This window comes from Schistocerca nitens, chromosome 7, assembly GCF_023898315.1.
Source record: "Schistocerca nitens isolate TAMUIC-IGC-003100 chromosome 7, iqSchNite1.1, whole genome shotgun sequence".
In the NCBI taxonomy this organism is placed as follows: domain Eukaryota; kingdom Metazoa; phylum Arthropoda; class Insecta; order Orthoptera; family Acrididae; genus Schistocerca; species Schistocerca nitens.
The window spans coordinates 219,203,822-219,229,828 of record NC_064620.1 but is presented as its reverse complement, the minus strand read 5'-3'; the positions used below and the strand labels follow the sequence as shown (position 1 = coordinate 219,229,828).

General features: G+C 39.5%; 2 protein-coding genes across 4 annotated transcripts in view; one reads left to right on the top strand and one right to left on the bottom strand.

The window, feature by feature from the left end:
* Positions 1 to 16,567, bottom strand: part of LOC126195030 (UDP-GalNAc:beta-1,3-N-acetylgalactosaminyltransferase 2-like) — a 147,278-nt gene extending 130,711 nt beyond the window's left edge. Inside the window, exon 1 of one of the 3 annotated variants that reach the window (XM_049933471.1) lies at positions 16,110 to 16,567. In XM_049933471.1, the coding sequence (XP_049789428.1) occupies positions 16,110 to 16,164 (55 nt within the window). In that variant the 5' untranslated portion in view covers positions 16,165 to 16,567. Of the gene's footprint in view, positions 1 to 5,456; positions 5,505 to 14,328; positions 14,410 to 16,109 lie in introns of those variants that run through there. The other 2 variants (XM_049933472.1, XM_049933473.1) reach the window with 2 other exon arrangements.
* Positions 16,568 to 16,724: 157 nt separating this feature from the next.
* The window catches only part of LOC126194662 (UDP-N-acetylglucosamine--dolichyl-phosphate N-acetylglucosaminephosphotransferase), a 145,546-nt gene continuing 136,263 nt past the window's right edge, over positions 16,725 to 26,007 (top strand). The window contains exons 1-2 of the mRNA XM_049932860.1: positions 16,725 to 17,122; positions 17,217 to 17,331. Coding sequence (XP_049788817.1) covers positions 16,983 to 17,122; positions 17,217 to 17,331 — 255 coding nt within the window. The 5' untranslated portion in view covers positions 16,725 to 16,982. The remainder of the gene's footprint in view (positions 17,123 to 17,216; positions 17,332 to 26,007) is intronic.

Here is a 26,007-nt window from a genome sequence, read left to right as displayed (position 1 = left end):
TCTTCACGAGGGTCCCTCTTTTGGATTCATTGTCACTTATCGGCAATAAGTTTACGGCCGATATAACGGCGCTGTTTCACCATGCCCTGTCCTCTACTTACTTTCTATTTAATAATGAATATTTTGAGCAACTTGACGGTGTTGCCATGGGCAGTCCTCTGTCCCCTCTGGTAGCCAACTTTTATATGGAAGACTTTGAGGAGAGGGCTCTCGATTCAGCGATGTTGAAACCAACAGTCTTCTGGCAGTACGTGGACGATACCTTTGTAGTGTGGCCTCACGGTGAAGAAGAGCTTTCACGGTTTTTACAACATCTGAATTCCATCCACACAAACATTCAGTTTACGATGGAAGTTGAAAAGGATGGTTGCCTACCATTTCTGGACGTCATGGTTAAACGCAGGGTGGATGGGTCATTGGGGCATTCTGTCTATCGGAAACCCACGCATACGGATTTGTACCTACAGGCGTCAAGCTGTCATCACCCGTCACAAACTATGGGTGTTCTTCGAACGTTGGTGCATAGGGCACATGTCGTGTCTGATAAAGACAGCCTTGCAGACGAATTAGAGCACTTGAAATCGGTATTTCAACATAATGGATATTCTGCACATCAGGTCAGTACCGCTTTAAGGAGGAAAAATCGTGACCACCCACAAGATCAAGAGGATAAGGAGGTGTTTAAGTCCAGAGCATTTCTCCCATATGTCGGGAACATTTCATCGAAAGTAGGCAGAATTTTAAAGAAACATCGTGTGAAAGCAATCTTCCGGCCACCTACAAAGACTCGTGCTCTTCTGGGCTCAGCGAAGGATGATCTGGGATTACGGAAGGCTGGAATTTATAAAATACCTTGCGAGTGTGGGAAAACCTACATTGGTCAAACCACACGCACAGTACACGACCGCTGCGTTGAACATGAACGCCACACTCGCCTTTTACAGCCCAGTAAGTCGGCCATAGCCGAACATTGTATATCCACAGGACATACTATGGATTATTCGGCCACGAAAATCTTGGCCCCATCGAGATCCTTCTGGGATTCAGTTGTGAAGGAATCCGTTGAAATACGTTTAGCGGAAAATCTCATTAATCGTGATGGCGGCTTTTTATTGAATAAGGCCTGGAACCCGTTGATTTCTTTAATTTCAACCAAAAGAAAACTTTTTATGGCTTCTGACATGTCGAACGACAAGTAATTTTAAATTTAATATTGAAATTTTCCTTTTATTGTTTTGGACACATCTGTGTGCATGTTTTACTTTTTTCATGCATTCGTTGGCGCTCCATAGATGCAGTAATATTGTAGAGGGCCTTGGAATCGACAGGTGGCGCACATGCTACGGTAACTTGCGCATGCGCGCCTGCGGCACTTTTAAGTATAAATAGAGCGACTTGCACTAGCAATCTCCAGTGTCAAACACTCGCCTGAAGATGGCTGTAAGGTTGGCAGCCGAAATATCGTGGAAAGAAGTCGATGAGATCCGGCTGCAATCCCGAAATCTTATGGAATATTCGATACGCCGGGAAAATTTCAAGAGTCACTTATTAAACTGATAGTTCGGTAATTTTCACATCTGTCAACACCTGCTTTCTTTGGGATTGGAATTATTATATTCTTCTTGAAGTCTGAGGGTATTTCGCCTGTCTCATACATCTTGCTCAACAGATGGTAGAGTTTTGTCAGGACTGGCTCTCCCAAGGCCGTCAGTAGTTCTAATGGAATGTTGTCTACTCCCGGGGCCTTGTTTCGACTTAGGTCTTTCAGCGCTCTGTCAAACTCTTCATGCAGTATTGTATCTCCCATTTTATCTTCATCTATATTCTCTTCCATTTCCATAATACTGTCCTCAAGTACATTGCCCTTGTATAGACCCTCTATATACTCCTTCCACCTTTCTGCTTTCTCTTCTTTGCTTAGAACTGGGTTTCCATCTGAGCTCTTGATATTCACGCAAGTGGTTCTGGTTCTCTTTTCTCCAAAGGTGTCTTTAATTTTCCTGTAGGCACTTTCTATCTTACCCCTCGTGAGATAAGCCTCTACATCCTTACATCGTCATTAGGAGAAACAAAACTGGTGTTCTATGGACTGGAGCATGGAATGTTAGATCCCTTAATCAGGCAGGTTGGTTAGAAAATTTAATAAGGGAACTGGTTAGGTTGAAGTTAGATATAGTGGGTATTAGTGATGTTTGGTGGCAGAAGGAACAGGACTTCTGGTTAAGTGAATACAAGATTATAAATAAAAAATCAAATATGGGTTACACAGGAGTAGGTTTAGTAACGAATAAGAAAACAGGCATGCAGGTAAGCTACTATGAACAGCATAGTGAACACATTATCATAGCCAAGATAGACACATAGCCAACACCCACCAAAGTAGTACAAGTTTATATGCAAACTAGCTCTGCACAAGAAGAAGAGATTGAAGAAATGTACAATGAGATAAAATAAATTATCCAGTTAGTTAAGGGAGATGAAAATTTAACTGTGGTCGGGGACTGGAATTCAACAGTGGGAAAAGGAAGAGAAAGAAAAATAATCGACAAATATGGAATGGGGGAAAGAGATGAAAGAGGAAGGCGCCCGGTAGAATATTGCACAGAGCACTAACGCCTGGTTTACAAATCATGAAAGAAGGTAGTATACATTAGAGAAACCTGGAACACCGGGAAGTTTCAGACTGGTTATATAATGGTAAGGCAGAGATTTTGGAACCAGATTTAAAATTGTAAGACATTTCCAAGAGTAGATGTGGACTCTGGCAACAATTTATTGGTTATAACTGTAGATTAAAACTGAAGACATTGCAAAAAGGTAGGAATTTATGGAGATGGGACCTTGATAAACTGAAATAACCACAGGTTGTTGAGAGTTTCATAGGGAGCATTAGGCAATGACTGACTACAACATGAGAAATGAATACAGCAGAAGATCAATGAGTAGCTTTGAGAGATAAAATAGTGATGGCAGAAGAGAATAAAACAGCTAAAAGGACAAAGCCTAGTAAAAATCATTGGATATTACAGGAGACACTGAATTTAACTGATGAAAGGAGAAAATATAAAAATGCAGCAAATGAAGGAGGCAAAAGGGCATGCAAAGATCTAAAACATGAGATTGATATAAAGTGCAAAATGGCTAAGCAGGAACAGCTAGAGGACAAGTGTACGTATTTAGAAGCATGTTTCACTAGGGGAAACATAGACACTGCCTACAAGAAAAATAAGAGGCATTTGGAGAAAAGAGAAACAACTATATATCACGAGCTCTGATGGGAAATCAGTACTATGCACAGGAGGGAAAGCTGAAAAGTGGAAGGAGTATATTGAGGATCTATACAAGGGAGACGGCCTTGAAGGCGGTATCATAGAACTGGAAGAAGATGGAGATGAGATGGGAGATACGACACTGCGAGAGGTCCTGGGAGTAGCTGACATTCCTACAGAACTAGGGCTACCCTTGGGAGAGCCAGACGTGACAAAACTCTTCTATCTGGTGTGCAAGAGGCATGAGATGGGTGAAATACCCTTAAACTTCAAGAAGAATATAATAATTCAAATTCCAAAGAAAGCAGGTCCCAAGAGGGGTTAATATTACTAAACTATCATTTTAATAGGGCGTGGCACCAAAAGACTAACACGAATTCTTTACAGAGGAATACAAAAACTGGTAGAAGCCAATCTTGGTGACGATCAATTTGGATTCCGCAGACTTGTGGGAACACGTGAGAAAATACCCTGTGATTTATGTTAGAAGATAGGTTAAGGAAAAGTAAACCTATGTTTATAGCATATGTAGGCTTAGAGAAAACTTTTTACAATGCTGACTGGAGTACTCTCTTTGAAGTTCTGAGGGTATCAAGGGTAAAATACCGGTAGTGAACGGCTATTTGGAACTTACACAGTAGCCAGATGGCAGTTATAAGAGTCAACAGGCATGAAAGGGAAGCAGTGATTCAGAAACGAGTGAGAAAAGGTTGTAGCCTATCCTCAATAGTATTAATTCTGTACACTGAGCAAGCAGTAAAGGAAACCAAAGGAATAGGAATTAATGTTCAGGTAGAAGAAATAAAAACTTTGAGTTTACCGATGACATTGTAATTCTGTCAGAGACAGCAAAGGACTTGGAAGAGCAGCTGAACAGAATGGACAGTGTCTTGAAAGGAGGATACAAGATGAACACTGACAAAAGCAAAACAAGGATAATGGATTGTAATCAAATTAAATCGGGTGATGCTGAGGGAATTACATTAGGAAACAAGAGGCTTCAAGTAGCACACGAGTTTTGTTATTTGAGCAGCGAAATAAATGATGATGGCTGAGGTAGAGAGGATATGAAATGTACACTGGCAATGGCAAGAAAAACATTTCTAAAGAAGAGAAATTTGTTAACATCAAAAGTTTAGACAAGAAGAGAATAGAAGCTTTTGAAATATGGTGCTAAAGAAGAAATGGTGAAGATAAGGCGGGTGTATAAAATAATAATGAGATAGTAGTGAGCAGAATTGGGGAGAAAAGAAATTAGTGGCATGACTTGACTAGAACAAGGGATTGGTTGATATGATACATTCTGAGATAACAAAGGATTACCAATTTAGTTTTGAAGGTAAGTGCTGGGGGTAAAACTGTAAACAGAGGCCAAGGGATGAATACAGTAAGCAGATTCAAAATGATGTAGGTTGCAGTAGTTATTTGGAGATGAAGAGGCATGCACAGTATAGCGTAGCATGGAGAGCTGCATCAAACCAACTTTTGGAATGAAAACCACAACAGCATGTTGTAAGATAGGAATGTAGTTTATTTTGTTTCTCCTTAAGCAAAACCTAGTAATTCTCAAAAGTGTTCTCTTTGTTTCATGTCCTCCTTCAAATTATTATAATCAAATTTTGGATTTGTTTTCATTTTGTTAATTGTATTGTGTCTGACATTATGGTTGCCACATTGGATAGGGGTAATATGGATGAAGCTGCAATCTTGAAGATGTCATGGGTCAAAGCTGATAGTCAATATCAAATGTTTCAGTATTTTCAAAAGTCCATTTCGAAAAATTATAACTATCGCAAAGAGAGACAAAAAACTGACCCACACTCACCTTCAGAAGATACAACTCCCAGTAATGCCTACAGAAACCAGTATTGGGAGAGGCACCTGCAGAAGATAAGTAAAGGCAAGCCTTTCCAACCTTTTCCTCATTTACATATTAAAAGATTTTACTTTCTTGATATTCAATAGCTAGCAACCCCCCCCCCCTCCCTCCTCTGTGTATATGTATATACGTAAACTAAAGTGTCAAAATTTATGAAACTTAGCAAAAGTGTATTACACAAATGGCATTAAAACACATTTCCAGACAAGGAATTCTTATCTGAAGATAGAATATGTTTGAAATGTTCAAAATTGATACATCACTTTAGTACTCTACATGTAATATCAATACAGGGTGTAACTACCCACAGTGGCACTACAGATGATGATTTCAGATGCTCAATAGCATGGTCATCAGGTCCTCTGAGCAGCAATGCAATACACAGATAAAGTTACTTCTGATGATGACTATGAGCTCCAAGTGATAATCAAGCTTCTTGTGGAGTGCTCTCAGCACTGCAAAAACATAAAGAAGAGGAATGCAAGCATTAACATTCCAAATAGTTCCTCTCAAGAACGTAAGTCAGAACATTAAGCTGGACCCTATGCACAGAGAGTGTGTTTATTGTTGTTGACATTTGTCCATATGTGTCCTGCACAGTCAAATGTAGTCATCTTGTAGAATGACACCACCACTTACAGCACCATAATTAGTTAGCATACATGTAAGCATGAAACATTCACCCACAAAATGCACGACCACATATCCATGAGCAGAGATACAGAGATATACTTATTCAACTTCGGATATACCATCCCACATACAATTCTTACTTTTATTCCAAGAAGTTTGATATATGATAATGGGTTCTGGAATCTTGCTAAATTAAAATATGCTTTCTGTCACTCTGCAACCAAACCAAATATTCATTCAGTTGACTAGTGACATGCAATTTGGTGTACATGTTTGTGTGCCAAATGCAAACATTCCCTCCTATCATGAGGGGTTAGTAAACACATGGCCATTCACCTCAGATATATACCAGCTTCATGATGCCTTGCACATACAGGCTCAATGACAAACTTTCCAGTGTCTGAAGAAATAGCTGGATGGAATTACACAGACCCTTATTCCACAACTACATCCTGGACAATGAACCAGTGAGTGGAAACTATTGCCACAATCTGTGAAAAACACAAGAATAAACATTTAACAACCAAGTCACACCTGTCTGAAAATAAGCTGCCCTCAATGTACCCAAAGCCACCACCCTCCCAAAATCTCCATAAATTTTCATCCGACAAATGACACATTAATGCCACTCAGTCAAGGTGGCTGTATATCATTTTTTCATAGTATTATTTGCAGTTATAATCTGTAACAGGTAGTTGTCTGCTATGCACATTTTTTTTTTATTTCCACACAAGTAGATTGCACTCCTGCTGATGTCCATTAGGTAATTAAGTGCAGTGTTAACATACCAACTGCCACACGTTTTTCTGTTATTTACAAAAACCAGAACATAATGACTATTATCTAATCTACATCTATACTCCACAAGCTACCTAATGGTGTGTGGCAGAGGGTACTTTGTGTACCAGTATCACTGATCCCTTTTCCTATTCCAAAAGCGAATGGTTTGCTTGAAGGAGAATTGATAGGAAGCTTCCGTGGAAGCTTTAATTTCTCTAACTTTATCTTCACGGTCTTTAGTGACGTATACTGGAAGCTGTATATATATATAATAGAGGGAAACATTCCACGTGGGAAAAATATATCTAAAAACAAAGATGATGTGACTTACCGAACGAAAGCGCTGGCAGGTCGATAGACACACAAACACACACACAAAATTCAAGCTTTCGCAACAAACTGTTGCCTCATCAGGAAAGAGGGAAGGAGAGGGAAAGACGAAAGGATGTGGGTTTTAGGGGAGAGGGTAAGGAGTCATTCCAATCCCGGGAGCGGAAAGACTTACCTTTGGGGGAAAAAAGGAACGGTATACACTCGCACACACACACATATACAGACACAAGCAGACATCTCACAAACAGACATATTTAAAGACAAAGAGTTTGTGCAGAGATGTCAGTCGAGGCAGAAGTGAAGAGGCAAAGATGATGTTGAATGACAGGTGAGGTATGAGTGGCGGCAACTTGAAATTAGCGGAGATTGAGGCCTGGTGGATAACGGGAAGAGAGGATATATTGAAGAGCAAGTTCTCATCTCCGGAGTTCGGATAGGTTGGTGTTAGTGGGAAGTATCCAGATAACCCGGACGGTGTAACACTGTGCCAAGATGTGCTGGCCGTGCACCAAGGGATATTTAGCCACAGGGTGATCCTCATTACCAACAAACACTGTCTGCCTGTGTCCATTCATGCGAATGGACAGTTTGTTGCTGGTCATTCCCACATAGAATGCATCACAGTGTAGGCAGGTCAGTTGGTAAATCACGTGGGTGCTTTCACATGTGGCTCTGCCTTTGATCGTGTACACTTTCCGGGTTACAGGACTGGAGTAGGTGGTGGTGGGAGGGTGCATGGGACAGGTTTTACACCGGGGGCGGTTACAAGGATAGGAGCCAGAGGGTAGGGAAGGTGGTTTGGGGATTTAATAGGGATGAACTAACAGGTTACGAAGGTTAGGTGGACGGCGGAAAGACACTCTTGGTGGAGTGGGGAGGATTTCATGAAGGATGGATCTCATTTCAGGGCAGGATTTGAGGAAGTCGTATCCCTGCTGGAGAGCCACATTCAGAGTCTGGTCCAGTCCCGGAAAGTATCCTGTCACAAGTGGGGCACTTTTGTGGTTCTTCTGTGGGGGATTCTGGGTTCGAGGGGATGAGGAGGTGGCTCTGGTTATTTGCTTCTGTACCAGGTCGGGAGGGTAGTTGCGAGATGCGAAAGCTGTTATCCTCCCCACTCCATCAAGAGTGTCTTTCCGCCGTCCACCTAACCTTCGTAACCTGTTAGTTCATCCCTATTAAATCCCCAAACCACCTTCCCTACCCTCTGGCTCCTACCCTTGTAACCGCCCCCGGTGTAAAACCTGTCCCATGCACCCTCCCACCACCACCTACTCCAGTCCTGTAACCCGGAAGGTGTACACGATCGAAGGCAGAGCCACATGTGAAAGCACCCACGTGATTTACCAACTGACCTGCCTACACTGTGATGCATTCTATGTGGGAATGACCAGCAACAAACTGTCCATTCGCATGAATGGACACAGGCAGACAGTGTTTGTTGGTAATGAGGATCACCCTGTGGCAAAACATGCCTTGGTGCACGGCCAGCACATCTTCGCACAGTGTTACACCGTCCGGGTTATCTGGATACTTCCCACCAACACCAACCTATCCGAACTCCGGAGATGGGAACTTGCTCTTCAATATATCCTCTCTTCCCGTTACCCACCAGGCCTCAATCTCCGCTAATTTCAAGTTGCCGCCACTCATACCTCACCTGTCATTCAACATCATCTTTGCCTCTTCACTTCTGCCTCGACTGACATCTCTGCACAAACTCTTTGTCTTTAAATATGTCTGCTTGTGAGATGTCTGCTTGTGTCTGTATATGTGTGTGTGTGCGCGAGTGTATACCGTTCCTTTTTTCCCCCAAAGGTAAGTCTTTCCGCTCCCGGGATTGGAATGACTCCTTACCCTCTCCCCTAAAACCCACATCCTTTCGTCTTTCCCTCTCCTTCCCTCTTTCCTGATGAGGCAACAGTTTGTTGCGAAAGCTTGAATTTTGTGTGTGTGTTTGTGTGTCTATCGACCTGCCAGCACTTTCGTTCGGTAAGTCACATCATCTTTGTTTTTATATATATATATATGTCTGCTTGTGTCTGTATGTGTGGATGGATATGTGTGTGTGTGTGCGAGTGTATACCTGTCCTTTTTTCCCCCTAAGGTAAGTCTTTCCGCTCCCGGGATTGGAATGACTCCTTACCCTCTCCCTTAAAACCCACATCCTTTCGTCTTTCCCTCTCCTTCCCTCTTTCCTGATGAGGCAACAGTTTGTTGCGAAAGCTTGAATTTTGTGTGTATATTTGTGTTTGTTTGTGTGTCTATCGACCTGCCAGCGCTTTTGTTTGGTAAGTCCATCATCTTTCTTTATATATATATATAGTGGCCCAACGATACCAACTGGCCACTGTGTCATCCTCAACCCTTAGGTGTCACTGGATGCGGATACGAAGGGGCACATGTTCAGCACACTGCTCTCCAGGCCGTTGTCAGTTTTCGTGACTGGTACTGCTACTTCTCAATCAGGTAGCTCCTCAATTGGCCTCACAAGGGCTGAGTGCACCCCATTTGCAAATAGCACTCAGTAGACCAGAACAGTGATCCATCCATGTGCCAGCCAAGCCCAACAGCACTTAACTTCAGTGACCTGACGGGAACCGGTGTTACCACTGCCGCAAGGCTTAGCATATTAAAACATATACAGGGGGAATGAGATATCATCCAATAGCAGTTTGTGATCCAAATCCTGGCTCTTATACTACTGTTGTATGGGTAAACACTCCATTGAGAAGAATGAAAGGAAGGGGAGGGAGGGGGGAACACATTTGCATTGTGTGTTTTCTGTAGAGTTTTCAGGTGCATAAAACAAGATACTGAAATAAATTGTCAGCTGAAGACCCAAGATCAAAACTAGAGGGGTAATATTTTCTGAAACTTCTCACAACAAGGGTAAATATGTATACCCGGCACTCATAAAAAACCAGAACCACACAACTGTTTTACGATATTGAAGCAGGCACACTCAGTCTGCTCCCCAAAATTTGTCAAAAACTGTCTTTTAAGATATTTTGTGCCTCTCAGGATATTACATTCAGATGTAGTAACTGAGTGAGCTCCTGGCTGTATCCAAGGACTGTAAACCACATCAATTCATTTACAATTAGAATAGTGTCCCTCATGACCAGTGTCAGTAGACTATAAATGCACCATGAAGGTTGGATATACATAACTTTCTTTCATCGAAAGTCAAAGGATACAAAAGAAAATCAGTAGTTGAGAATAGAGTGAGACAGGGTTGCAGCCTTTCACTGATGTTACTCAATTTGTACAACGAACAAGCTGTGAAGGTAAACATGTAGAAATTTGGAAAGGAGATAAAAAGTTCAGGGAGAAGAAATAAAAACTTTGAGGTTTGCCGATGACACTGGAATTCTAGCACGGATGGCAAATGACTTGGAAGAACAGATGAACAGGGATAGTGTCTTGAAAAGAGATTATAAGATGAATATCAACAATGTAAAATGAGAGTAATCGAATGTAGATTAATTAAATGAGACATTAAAGTGCTTGATATGTTTTGCTATTTGGGCAGCAAAATAACAGATGATGGCAGAATGTGAGATAATATTAAACGCAGAATGGAAATAATAAGAAAAGCATTTCTGAAAGGAAGAAATTTGTTAACATCAAATATAAATTTAAGCATTAGGAAGACCCAGCTGCAAAACCAGCCAAAATCATCCACCCAGCACTTTCTATTCTAGTCCTGTCACAGGTTTATCCTACACCATCAGGAGCTGGGCCACCTGTGAATGCAACCATGTCATGTACCAGTTCTGCTGCAATCGTTGCACAGCTTTTTATATTGGTATGACTATCAACAGCTGTCCACCGGGCTGAACAGCACCCACCAAACTGTGGCCGAGAGCAAAGTAGACCACCCTTGGTGCAACGTAAGTTGAATATAACATGCTTGATTTCAATGGGAGCTTCAGAACCTGAGCCATCTGGATCCTCACCTACACAACTGGCTTTTCTGAATTTCACAGATGGGAGTTATCCTTACAACACTTTTTCCACTCCCATAAATATCCCTGCCTCAGTAACATACTGCCCCACACCCTCCACCCAACAGTTTCCACCCACTCTATCGTATCACCTCGTCTCCATTCTCATCTCTCACCCTCTGTTTGCCAGCTTCTGATACTGCACCCACCCATCTTTCCCCACTCCTCTCCTTTTTCACTCCATTTCCCACATCTCCCTGCCCCACAACCTCATGATGCTGTGCCTGTTAGCAGTCTAGTCCTTGCACATTCCCCCAGACTGCACTCCTCACTCCCTCCACCCATACACTGCTATCCTTTCCCCACCCCCTCCAGACTGTTGCTTCCATTCCACTGGAAGTTGAATTATGGTCTGAGCTGCCATTGCGGTCATGTGTGTGTGATATGAACTTGCCTGTGTGAATGAATGATGTGTGTTTCTCAATTTTCTGATGAAGGCTGTGACCGAAAGGTTATGTGTAAGTGTCTTTTACTTGTGCCTATCTGCAAATTAATGTGTCATTTTTACTGTAAGTAGCAATCCATCTTTTCCTACACTGTTGATATTCCAGCCTGGAGTTTCCATTGTTTGACCTGGACAGATTGTTATGTTTCAATTTACATTAGCTGTGTTTCTGGCAATTTGTTAATGACCCTTTTCCTTCTGTTTCGATTCTTATGTGTTTGTTTAATTCAAAGGGTTTAGAGCAGAGATATTTTCTGGGTTCACGTATTCTGTTATACTTCTTATGTGTTTTTGTAATTCATAGTGCAAGGTATCTTTTCAATTTGCTCTAAACTGATATCACTGGAATTCTTAGAATTACTTAAGGCATTGTTAACAATAAAATTAGGTATCTGGAGCTTCAAAAAAATAAACTAAAATAAATAAATGTCTCTTCTGGTACAAAGGTTAACTTCATCTTCTAGTACCTAATGGCTTTCAGCTCTTTGCTAGCTGCCCCATTTTGGAAATCTTCCCTGAAAGTATTTGTCTGGAGTGTAGCCTTGTGCGAAAATGAAGCTTGGTTTACAAACAATTGACAAAAAGGGAAGTTCATGAAATGTGGTGCTGCAGAAGGACGTTGCAGATTAGATGGGTGTATCAAATAAATAATGAGGAATCACTAAATCAAACAGAGAAAAAAAAAAATCATGAGATTGCTGGATTAAAAGAAAGGATCAGTTGATATGATATACCCCGAGGCACAGAGGAATCAAAATTTGGTAATGGAGGAAAGTGTGACAGGTAATAAATTGTAGAGGGAGACCACTGCTCGAATACAGTGAGCGGGTTGGTGCAGTTACACACAGAAGATCTAGTATTATGAGGAAATGGAAAACAGAAAGCAGAGAAAAATGAGAGAGTACAGGGAGGGGGGGGGGGGGGCAACTGAGGTTAAGTCTAAGAGAGTGATGGTACATGAAGATCTGTTGCAAACCAAGCTCCCAGAAAATATGTTGCTATTCAGTGAAAGCACTTTCTTTAATTGAAAAGGACATGTCAGCTTGCTGCTCATGGTTGTAGTAGACGATAACTATTCTTTTGGAATAATTTAACTATCCGACACACACACATTTATTTCTAACAGAATTATTGGTTTCAACTGATATCAGTCATCACTAGATCATAAAAAGAGGCCATGGTTCAGCAACACCATTGTAGTTGTCAGTGAACCCATGGATGACCAATGTCAGCTGAAACCAGTAATTTCACAAAAAGGGTTTGCTAGTTATTGGGAGCTCCAATGTTAGGCATGTTATGGAGCTTGAAGGAAAGCCAGTGTGCACTTGGTATGCCAATCAGAAGGTTTCATCTAATGTGGAAGTGACCTTTCCTGCGGCTATTGAGCATGCAGAGTCCAGTCATCTGCAAGCTGCGGCTCACATTGGCACCAACAATACCTGGTGCATGGGTTCCGAGGCCATCCTCAGTTCATAAGAAGCTTTGTTCACTCTGACAGTCTTGGCTGCAAATTTCTAGATGTGCCTTATTGGGTGAGGATTAGTAGAATACCCCCCCCCCCTCCCCCCGAGAGGTCAATGTGCACTACATGTAGCAAACAGCTACTCGGGTGCAGAATACCTGTGGAGTGCACTTTTTTTTTAAGTTAGGCAGGTGTTTGATATGCTCTGATGGAACACTCGCAAGTTGATAAGTAGAAAGATGAGTAAGATCGTGTTGAGAGTAAAGACATTTATCTGTATATACTCAAGTTGTTGTGGTCTTCAGTCCAGAGACTGGTTTGGTGCAGCTCTCCATGCTACTCTATCCTGTGCAAGCCTGTTCATCTCCCAGTACCTACTGCAGCCTACATCCTTCTGAATCACTAATTCCCACTATATCTAACTTTAACCTATCCATTTCCCTTTTTAAATTTGCTAACCTACCTGCCCGATTGAGGGATCTGACATTCCACGCTCCGATCCGTAGAATGCCAGTTTTCTTTCTCCTGATAATGAAGTCCTCTTGAGTATTCCCCACCCGGAGATCCGAATGGGGGACTATTTTACCTCCGGAATATTTTACCCAAGAGGACGCCACCATCATTTAATCATACAGTAAAGCTGCATGCCCTCGGGAAAAATTACAGCTGCAGTTTCCCCTTGCTTTCAGCCGTTCGCAGTACCAAAACAGCAAGGCCGTTTTGGTTAGTATTACAGGACCAGATCAGTCAATCATACAGACTGTTGCCCCTGCAACTACTGAAAAGGCTGCTGCCCCTCTTCAGGAACCACACGTTTGTCTGGCCTCTCAACAGATACCCCTCCGTTGTGGTTGCACCTACGGTACGGTTATCTGTATCGTTGAGGCATGCAAGCCTCCCCACCAACGGCAAGGTCCATAGTTCATGGTGGGTGGGGGGGGGGGGGGGGGAGGGGGGGGGGGTGTATGTACTCAAAGTATTCATAATAAAGTTAATGAATTTACTGCTCTCCAGGAAATTTCTTGTGCTGAAATAATGAAGAATGAAGCATGACTGTTGTCATCTCTTCTTTGATTTTAAAACAAAGTATTATTTTTTAAGAAGGATAACAACACTGAAAACATAAAAAAATAAAATTTCAAATATTGGGATCTTCAGTCAACATTTTTTTAGCAATTTTTCTGACATTTGACCAGCACTACTGGCAGAGGCTGTCATTATAAGAAGTTCACATTCCACTACTGATGGCAGACTGGAGGGTGAACCTTTAACAAGGGCAGCTAATTGTGTCAGAAAAACCATTCAACACTGTATAAAGCTCTCAGGACAAAAACCAACATGCAGTACATCAACAAATGACCACAAAAGCCTAAACAACTTTGTATTTCTACAAATATTTGTGCAATAAAGGATTATGTAAATGAATGAAAACTGATATAAAATTTCCAATACAGGCAGCAGGAAAAATCACCACAAAGGCATGAAAACCTTACTAATTTTATTTATGCACTACACACCCTATGTTTTTGGAAAAGCATTTTGAGGATTATCTCTTGCACTTTGTGTGAAATTCAATGTAGTGATGAGCATTCTTCTTCTTCTTCTTCTTCTTCTTTCCACACACAAAATGAAGTAGGCCTCTACATCTTTTTCGCCATCTTGATGAGTTCACTTAAAGACAATAGATAATTTTGTTTAAAATCCTTATGTTTTAGATTATACAACCAACAAATTTCATACAGATTGGGTGACAAATGAAAAAATGCATCCAGAATGAATTTTTACTCTGCAGCAGTGTGTGCCCTGGTTTGACAGACTGTGATTTGCCTTTCACAAGCATGTGCTCTACCAACTGAGCTGCAAATAGAAGAGGTACTCACAGAAGTAGTGGTGAGAACGAATTGAGAGGTTTGCTTGGCTAGTTAAGTCACTAGAGCACTTGCCCACAAACGTCAAAGGTCTAAACTTTAAGAGTCCAATATGGCACACAGTTTTATCTGTCATGAAGTTTCAAAACAATTTAATTTACTTTCAAAGCATTTGAAAGTGTCATTTTGCACCATCACTGTGTAATAAATTTCAAAGATCCCTATCTCTGAAAAGCTATAATTAACATGAAAATGGAGTGAGATAAAATGCTGACGTTAAGTATAGTCACTTACTGCTGTAGGTAGAACAAATAAGCCACATTTCACCCAAATCTGTGATAGCAGTTGAGATGGCTTGACATGGAATGACCCTACAGCAAGTACAAAAATGTAACAGAAAGGGTTGGGCAGCTTAATTAAAACAATAATCCTGGGAAGAAAGACATATCAGTTTTTGTGAAACATTTCTGCGAAAATTTAGAAACCTGTATTTGAGGGAACCTGTATGAGCACCCTGGTGCCACTTTATAATGAACATATGGATCATAAGAACTAGATGAGAGATTACAGTTGAACAGGCACAGATGGACAATCAGTCAAGTACATCTCTCTCAATATATGAATGGAATAAGATAGGAATTTATAAATATTAGTATGAGGTGTCTTCCACCATGCACTGTACAGTGGTTTGTGGGTGTATTTGTACATGTAGACATTATGGTGAGATAAAGAACTCAATCATTTTAGAATGCATGAGTGATGTTATGGAAATGACAGAAGTTATGAATGGCTGTCACACTATCAACTTCAACTTTCATTTGCAGATTTGCTATGCAGAATTATTCAAGCTGGTCAAAAACTTCGCACATCTTCATTACTTGTGCTACTATAGAGTAAAACAAAATAAAAGTTGACAAATGGTGACTTTCCAGCCAGTTATGCATCAGTTCAACTGACACACACAGCCACCACAGAACAAAGAATAAATATAAGCTGATACAACCAGAACAAGCAATAAGCAGAGGATCGATGTATAAATACAAAACTCTGGATGATGTAGTACACCCAAATCAAGTTTTCCAGAGCTATTGTAAAATAATTTACTTGTGATCTATGAGGTGGATGTGATGTTATTACTTCAAAATAACATAACCTATCATTAGGAATGGACCAATGTAACAGCATCATAATTAAAAATGAAACTGAAAATTCTACTTCTCTGTAAAACTGGTGTTGTCAATATACATACATACAATTATTGTTAGACGCAACACAAGGCCCATAGTCAGGAATGAAAACGTTAAACGAAAAGCGTGCAATGTGCAGTAGACAGCTCGGAGACTGCGTTTCAAGTTAAACTGGGTATCTTGCGTGTATCATTATACAACTCACGTCTCAACGTTCTACAATATAAGTCTGCGTGCACTTACAAGAATATGATAACAGTCCCACAATAACTGCGACGCTGAATAGTGTCCACTCCATCAATGTATAAACACTTTATTTTGCTTGTTTACATGCAATGCGCACAAAAATCTACAATACAAAGCCTCTGTGGAAGGGCTATTTTGGTACACAGAATGTGATGACTTGCAGCAGTGCTATTTCACTGATTGATTGATTAATTAATTAATGAAATTGCATCAAGTTCCCTTTTTTACGAGAATCTAACACGTATTATTTATTGTACTGTAGACCCTTTTGTCATTGTTCTCAGCTACCATAAACAATACGTGGTTGAAAATACGAAAATGATTATTATAAATTATATCGTAGGTCATCAGAACACGTGGTTAGCTCCAATTCCATTTGACATATCCGTGGAATCACCAAAACTTCAATAAAAACACAGCATTTCAATACTATTGCGAAGTGCGCTACGCTCCTTGTTGTGCATTTGTTAACGATAGCAATACACTCCTTGCTCAGTGATCTGAAAAGTGAAAGAGCTGTGTTGCAAAAATTAAATCAGAGTTAATGAAATTGCGTATTTTTTATACGTAATAAACCTATTCATGTCAAATATAATAATAGAGTACCAGCCATTACATGCAAGAATTTTCTTGCACGTAAATAATGAGCGTGGAATGTTGGCTACACGCCAGACCTCGTGGGCGTGACGTATAACCTGATTTGATGATATAAACACAATTTTATACACGCTACGTTTTGTACACGAATGCACGAACATGTCATCTATCTTTTCGTTATCACCCTTAACAGCTGCACTGACTACATTTCGATAGAAGTATCCTCTACGTAAAATTTTGTTGACGCATTCCGTTGAGACTTATACCGGCAAAATGTATCCACTTGCTTTAAACGCTGTGATGTCTGTTGCCTCGTATTTTTGCTGTCTTAGGATAATTCCTAAAATTAAGGAGACATTTATTAAAGCAAACCTTTATGGCATTGATATGAGTAAAAGAAAAAAGGAGAAGATGTAAGTGATTAACGTATATTTTGAAACCACTGTGCCAACAACGGTCAACACACAAAAAATTGTAATGAAATAATGAATGTTTGTTTATTTACAGACCAGAAGCAATTGGTGTCGTCGTTGGTTGCATATTTCTTATAACGCTCTTTCTCTTCATACCGCTCCCTTTTGGTCAATTTATGTTCAAGCATTACGATTTTCCCCACGATGAGGTAAGAATTTAATAGGTTGCCTAGTAATGTTTACTCTCATTTGACTTTTTAATTACAGTCAAATAGTTTTGGGCCGCAGATGCATGGTATATTTTTACACAGTACCCAAGTTAAAGTACTTTACTGTATTTGTTTCTTGGTCTGATGCAATGAGAGATAGATAGATTCATTTCAAAGGGGAGACAGGTATGTGGAGTGGTTCATATTATTCATGACAGAAGCAGTCACTACAGGCTACTTTGATAAGTATACCAGCAAATAATGCTACTCCTTATCTACTCACATGAAAAATTGTGGGACTTACTTGTACAGTACTTTGTATATGTATATAAAAAAGAAGAAAAACAACTCCTACTCATTTTAAATTATTCCCCTGGTGTTTTCTTGTAATACTTCAAACAAAGCGTTTTTATAACGGAACTATCAGTTGCCTATATAGGCCTGTTGGCAAAGTCAGAACTTGTTAAATATAAACATTAGAATTAATTGGCATTCACATTCCTGAGGCACAATATTCTGATAAACTAAGTAACAAGGAAGTGATAGGTATTATTTTTACTTGATTTTTCAATGTATCGAGGTTTTAAATTTCCCGCCCAGTGTCTACTAGCAACCTATGATAGAATACCAGAGTAGAAAATTTCAGTCTGAACCCTACATAGGTCTACACCTCGTATCAAGCTGATTTCTTCTTCTTTATCTGTGGTATTGATTACATCTTTTGGCGAGTGTGTACCTTATGCATGTGGACCTTCCTGTTGTTAAGTGTGGTGGTGGTCGTGGTCAAGGTCTTCAGTCCATAGACTGGTTTGATGCAGCTCTCCACACGTCCATCCTGTGCAAGCTACATCTCTTCTCTCACCACATTTATACCTAGCCATCCCTTTACAGTTTTTACCCGCCTTCACTTTCCTCTGTTACCAAATTAATTATTCCTTGATGCCCCAGGAAGTGTCCTGTCAGTTGATCCCTTTTTAAGTCTAATTGTGCCTTTACCCCCCCCCCCCCCACCACCATCACCACAAAAAAAGAAAGAAAATAGATTCAATGTCTCCTCATTAATTATTCAACTTTTCCATCTAATCTTCAGCATCCTTCTACAGCACCACAGCTCCTGGTTTTTTTTCTTTTTTCCCAGACGGATACGTTCGGAAAAGCTTCTTAATATGTAAATTTAAATTAGCCATTAACAATATTCTCCATTTCATAAATGCTTTCACTGCTGTAGACAGTGTACATTTGTATCCTCTCTACCTCACCTACAGTTACTTACTTTGCCACCCAAATACAGTAAAACTGATATACTACACACATTATTTTCCAAAATTTTTGAGAAGATGGTGTATACTAGAATAGTATATCACCTTAGCAACAATAATATCATCAGCAAATCACATTTGAGGTTTCAGAAGGGTTGCTGTACAGATAATGGCATTTAAATGTTCACTCGCTTGAGTCTGCAAGCACTAGATAATAAAATAATGACAGCTGATATTTTCTGCTACTTATGTAAGGCATTTGACTGTGTGAATCACAGTATTCTTCTAGATAAATTGAAATTTTATGGGATTGATGGTATAGCCAGTCAGCTGATAATATCACATCTAACAAAAAGAATGCAGGAAGCTGTACTTAGTAATTCAGCCAAAATAGTCTGGGGACATTATTCTGACTGGAGAGAAATCGCCAAGGCTCAATGTTAGGTCCACGGTTTTTCCTCATATATGTAAGTGATCTTCTAATGTACCAGAAGAAGAATTAGTTCTTTTTTGTAAATGACAATAATATTGTAATCAGTCGAAGCATTGTACATACAGAAACAGCAGAAATCGTAAACAAAGTTCTTAAAAGTATCATTGACTGATTTTCTTTGAATGGTCTCACCCTCAGTTTTAAAAAGACGCAACATATCCTGTTCTGCACATCTAGGGGCATTATACCAGTGATACGTGTAACACGTGGTGAGGGAATAATAAATAGGGTAGATACTTCAAAATTTTTGGGAGTCTATATTGATGAGAATTTAAGCTGGAAAAAGCACATTTTGGAACCTTTTAATAAACTTAATTCTCCCACATTTTCATTTAGAGTCCTTGCAAATCTTGAGGAGAGAGAAATCAGTAAGTTGACACATTTTGCATATTTTCTTTCAATAATATTGTATGGAATAATGTTCTTGAGTAACTCATTTTTAAGAAAGAAAGTCTTAATTGCACAAAAATGTGCTGTAAGAATGGTGCTCACCCACTATCATCTTGTACACATCTGTTTAGGAAGTTGAGCATTCCAACTACTGCTCCACAGTATATTTATTCCCTCATGAAGTTTGTTGAAAATAATCCACAACAGTTCAAAAGGAACAATGATGTACATAATTACAGTACCAGAAGAAAAAATAACATTCATACTCCACATTAAGGTTGTCTTTGAGTCCACAATGCTGAAACAAAAATTTTTGATTCCTTACCCAATGATATAAAATGATTGACAGACAGCAAAGTCAAATTTGAAAACAAACTGAGAAATTTTCATCTGGACAACCTCTTCTATTTCATAGAAGATTTTCTGTTACTGCAATGTGTAAAAGTTGATATGTAGGACTTACTAATTCTCATCAGTATATCTTTTCTTCTTTTTGGGAGAAGAAGAAAATAGGCCTACTTAAAAATGTGCAGAACCTTGCCATATGTACAAATTAATTTGCAATGTAAGTGTAAAATGGCTCATTCTACACCAATACAATCTATCATGCAGAGTGATCCATGAAACATGAAACTAACTTGCTAACTAATTTTAGTATCTCATTTCCTAAACTAGTTACCTCAGCTTTGCCTGATTTAACTACCTACCATTACCCTCATCGTACTTCTGTCAGTGTTCAGCTTATAATCTCTTTTCAAGACACTGTCCAGACTAAAATGCACTTATGTTGTCGTTGGCTCTTGCATCGCGTGCAGATGTTGTCATTTCAATGAGACTGGTCGTAGCCAATCGACTGACAGTGTATGCTGAGAGTGCCTGAATCTTATAATTTCCTTTGGAGGAAGATATGAATTTGTTACATTTGTTTTCGACATGGAAGATGGCATAATAACATTTATTGATCTGCTTATCATGAATTTTATGGTTGGTTACTGATTTATTTGCTGATTAGAAAAACAGGATGTGCTGGCGGACTGATCAGTAACATAGCCCAAGGCCTAGTTAGTTAGAGAGCAATAAACAGCTTGTGAGTTGGTAAAGCCAATGAGTCTCAAAACAAAAATATAATTGCTGCATTAGACTGATGTGCGACATTCATCATTATAATAACCTACTTACATTTCTGATTTTGTTGAAAATTTCGATGATGTGGTTAAATTATAATCTCGTGAAACAAAATACCAGCTAATTTTATTTATGAATTGTAGGAAGCTATGACGGAGCTTTCTGATTGGCTACTGACAACCGAATCATGCTTTTTATTTTTGAGCTCCCCTCACTCAACAAGTAAGTTGTTAACAACATTGGCATGCAGCTCAACAGCCATGGACACCAGAAGTGCATTTTTACCCATTCCGTTCAGTTGCTCCTCCAAGTCCTTTATTATCTCTGACAGGATTACTATGTCATTGGCAAACATCAAAGGTCTTAATTCTCTTTGGTTTCCTTTCTTGCTTGCTCAGTGTACCGATTGAATAACACTGGAGTCTACAACCCTGTCTCATTCCCTTCTGAGCCACTGTTTCCCTTTCATGTTCTTTGACTGTTTATAACTGCAGTCTGGTTTCTGTACAAGTTGTAAACAGCCTTTAACTCTCTGTATTTTATCCGTTCAAAATTTCAAAGAATATTCACCTGACCAATTTTCAAAAGCTCTCTCTAATTCTTCAGATGATATAAAAGCAGATAAGGTAAGACTTGGGATCAGTATTACCTCGTTTATTCACACATTTCTCCAGAACCCAAATTGATCTTTCTGAGGTTGGCATCTGCCTGTCATTCCCTTCTTCTCTAAATAATTTGTGTTAGTGTTCTGCAGTCATGACTTTTTAAGCTGATGATTCAGTGATATTCACACCTGTCAGCACCTGATTACTTTGGAATTAGAATTATTACATTCTTATTTAAGTCGGAGGTTTTTACCTGTCTCATATATCTTGCACTCTAGGTGGAATTTAGGAGGCATATCATCTACTCCAGGGGACCTCATCTTCAGCAACTTTCTCATCTCTTTCTATAATATTGTCCTCAAGTTTGTTCTATTTATTTTTCCTTTTTTTGTTTGAATCATCAGTCTCCTGACTGGTTTGATGTGACCCGCCACGAATTCCTCTCTTGTGCCAACCTCATCATCTCAGAGTAGCACTTGTAACCTACGTCCTCAATTATTTGTTGGATGTATTCCAATCTCTGTCTTCCTCTTTGTTTTTGTCCTGTATAGCTCCCTTTAGTACAATTGAAGTCATTCCCTAATGTCTTAACAGATGTCCTAACATCCTGTCCCTTCTCCTTGTCAGTGTTTTCCACATATTCCTTTTCTCTCCAATTCTGCACAAAACCTCCTTATTCCTTACATTATCAATCCACCTAAATTTGAACATTTGTCTGTAGCACCACATCTCAAATGCTTTGATTCTCTTCTGTTCTGGTTTTCCCACAGTCCATGTTTCACTACCACACAATGGTATGCTCCACATGTACATTCTCAGAAATTTCTTCCTCAAATTAAGATCTATGTTAGATACTAGTAGTCTTCTCTTGGCTAGGAATGCCTTTTTTGCCAGTGCTTATTTGCTTTTAATGTCCTCCTTGCTCCATCCGTCATTGGTTACTTTGACTTTGTGACCATCAATCCTAAGTTAAGTTTCTCGCTGTTCTCATTTCTGCTTCTTCTCATCATTTTCGTCTTTTTTCGATTTACTCTCAATCCATATTCTGTACTCATTAGACTGTTCATTCCATTCAACAGATCATGTAATTCTTCTTCCCTTTGTCTCAGGATAGCAATGTCATCAACGAATCTTATTGTTGATATCCTTTCACCTTGAATTTTAATTCCACTCCTGAACCTATTTCCATTATTGCTTCTTTGATGTACAGATTGAACAGTAGGGGCAAAAGACTACATCCTTGTCTTACACCCTTTTGAATCCTAACACTTGGTTCTTGGTCATCCACTCTCATTATTCCCTCTTGGCTCTTGTACATATTGTATATTATTGATCTCTCTCTATAATTTACACCTATTTTTCTGAGGATTTCGAACATCTTGCACCATTTTACATTGTGAAATGCTTTTACAGGTTGACAAAGCTGATGAATGTTTCTTGATTTTTCTTTACTCTTGCTTCCATTATCAACTGAAACATCTGAATTGCCTATCTGGTGCCTTTACCTTTCCTGAAGCCAAACTGATTATCATCTAACATAAACTCAATTTTTCTTTTCCATTCTTCTGAGTATGAAGCTGGGGAGTTGCATATAATATCACCCATAAGATGTGAGACAGTGCAGTCTTTATCCTGGCAGCAGCAATAAACCATAGTTGGCATATTGTTGCTTCAGCCCTTCAGCCATTGATCACTGTTATTTAAACACACCGTATTACTTACTAGACTAGAACAGAGATATACTAAAATTTATGCCTATTACAACTATACTGAGTGCCTTCCTCCACCATGGACCATTTCCTCCAGTAATGAAACCACAGTTGTTTTTACATGTGCAAAATGATACTGCCAAGCAGAATTTTTTTCTGAAATCGTTATGGCCTGTGTGGAAGAGTGCATATACCAAAGCAACAATTCCAAATTGTGATAGACATTTCTTGCTGCAGGCATGTTTCAGCCTTATGGATATGACGTGTTCTGGCCAATTGATAGGCATCATGACAAAAACCCCAAATGTCTGAGACATTGCCTACACAAATGAGGATGATCACAGGATTGAACTGTCAATCTTGTCAGAGAGATTTATAAAAGCTTTTATTTTATCTGTCCTATTTTTTTTACCACTGTTAAGGGAATTGTGTTACTTTTGCTTTTGTCTTTTTTAAAATAGAGACCTGTACTACTTCAGGGACTCAGAGAGATTAACTTTAATGACAGAAGTGAAACACTGTCTACTTAAACAGAATAAAGATATCATCTGGTTTATTCCTTCACATCACCAAGTATAAAATAATAATAATAGTAATAAATACCAATTCTAGCATCTCTTCAGAACAAATTCAAGAAATAAGTTGTGCACCCATCCACACTCGTGCTCGTACAAGTGAATAAATTTCTGTCTTTTCTTTCTCATTTTTGTGTTCTGGTAACATCTGAATGTTATGCCAAAAGCCAAATTAATGTGTCAAATGACATCATGTTGTTGTTGTTGTTGTTGTTGGTGGTGGTGGTGGTGGTGGTGGTGGTGGTGGTGGTTGTCATTGTTGTCGTCGTCGTCTGTAATCTGAAGACTGATGTGATGCAGCATTCCATGTTTGTCTGTCCTGTCAAAATCTCTTCAGCTCTGTATCAATGCTGTAGTCCAGCCTTCAATTTTTAAATCCCACACTTCTTTCCATTTCCAAACTGACAATTCCTTAATACCTCTGGATGTTTCCTATCAGCAGACCCCATCTTCTAATCGAGGTGTCCCTTAAATTTCTTTTCTACTCAGTTCAATTCATTACCTCCTCATTAGTAATCTACCCATCAGAACTTCAGCATTTTTCTGTAGCACCACATTTCGAAAGTTTCTATTCTCTTCTTGTCTGAACTGCTTGTTGTCTACATTTCACTTTTTTACAAGGCTATAACCCAAACAAATACATTGAGATATAATGTTGTGAGAATGGTCATGAGTCACACTTGGGTAGCTCAGTTGGTAGACCATTTGCCCACGAAAGGTTAAGGTCCCAAGTTTGAGTCGTGGTCTGGCACATAGTTTCAATCTGGCAGGAAGTTTCATATCAGTCTACACTCTACTGCAGAGTGAAAAATTCATTCTGGACCTTGAGAAAATCGTTCCTAACATTTAAACTTCTGTATACTATTCCTGTCAGCATCTTGGATGCATGAGATGTTAAGCTGATTGTGTGATGATTCTTGCACTTGTCAGCTCTTGCAGTCTTTGGAATTGTGTGGTTGATATTTTCCTGAAAGTCGGATGGTATGTTGCCAAACTCATACATTCTACACACCAACGTGAATAATAGTTTTGTTGCTACTTCCCTCAATGATTTTAGAAACTGTGATGAAAGTTATCTATCCCTTCTACCTTATTTGATATTAAGTCCTCCAAAGCTCTCTTATATTCTGATTTTAATACTGGATCCCCTATTTAATACTGGATCCCCTATCTCAAGTAAATCCACTCCTGTTTCTTCTTCTTGCACATCAGACAAATCTTCCCCCTCATAAAGGCCTTCAACATACTTTTTCCACCTATCTGCTCTCTCCTCTGTATTTAACAGTGGAATTCCTGATGCACTCTTAATATTACTGCCCTTGCTTATAATTTCACCAAAGGTCGTTTTAACTTTCCTACATGCTGAGTTAGTCCTTCCGACAGTAATTTCTTTTTCGATTCCTTCACAATTTTCATGCATCCACTTTGTCTTAGCTTTCCTGCACTTCCTATTCATTTCATTCTTCAGCGACTTGTATATTTGTATTCCTGAATTTCTCTGAACATTTTTGTACTTCCTTCTTTCATCGATCAACTGAAGTATTTCTTCTGTTACCAGTGGTTTCTTCACAGTTACTTTCTTTGTACTTATGTTTTTCTTTCCAACTTCTGTGATTGCCCGTTTTTAGAGATGACCATTCCTCTTCAACTATACTGCCTGCTGAGCTATTCCTCATTGCTGTATCTACAACCTAAGAGAACTTCAAGCATGTCTCGGCATTCCTTAGTACTTCCGTAACCCACTTCTTTGCATATTGATTCTTCCTGACTAATCTCTTAATCACTCTTCATCACTACTAAATTGTAATTTGAGTCTATACCTGCACCTGGGTAAGCCTTTCAATCCAGTGTCTGATTACAGAATCTCTGTCTGACCATGATGTAATCTAACTGAAATCTTCCTATATCACCATCCTTTCCCAAGTATATGTCCTCCTCTTGTGATTCTTGAACAGTGTATTCACTGTTACTAGCAGAAATTTATTACAGAACTCAATTAATGTTCTCCTCTCTCTTCCTGTTTCCCAAGCTCATATTCTCTTGTGAACTTTTCTTCTACTCCTTCCCCTACAACTGCATTCCAGTCGCCTATGACTATTAAATTTACATCTCCTTTTACATACTGTATTACCTTTTCAATATCCTCAGATACGTCCTCTCTCTCTTCATCTTCAGCTTGCAACATAAGCATGTGTACTGTGGTGCCCTGTTGTATCTTCTCTAAAACTTAGAGCCGCGCTCCTTGGACTATCTGTGTGAACTTACTTGAATGCCGGATACAGGCTCAGCTTCCCCGCAGCTCCGGCGTCTTCTGCTTGCATCAAACTCTTCTCCGAAGATTCTATATTTTGAAGAAGGTGAAAATTCATCTACTATTCCAAAATCCTATTATCTACACTCCTGGAAATGGAAAAAAGAACACATTGACACCGGTGTGTCAGACCCACCATACTTGCTCCGGACACTGCGAGAGGGCTGTACAAGCAATGATCACACGCACGGCACAGCGGACACACCAGG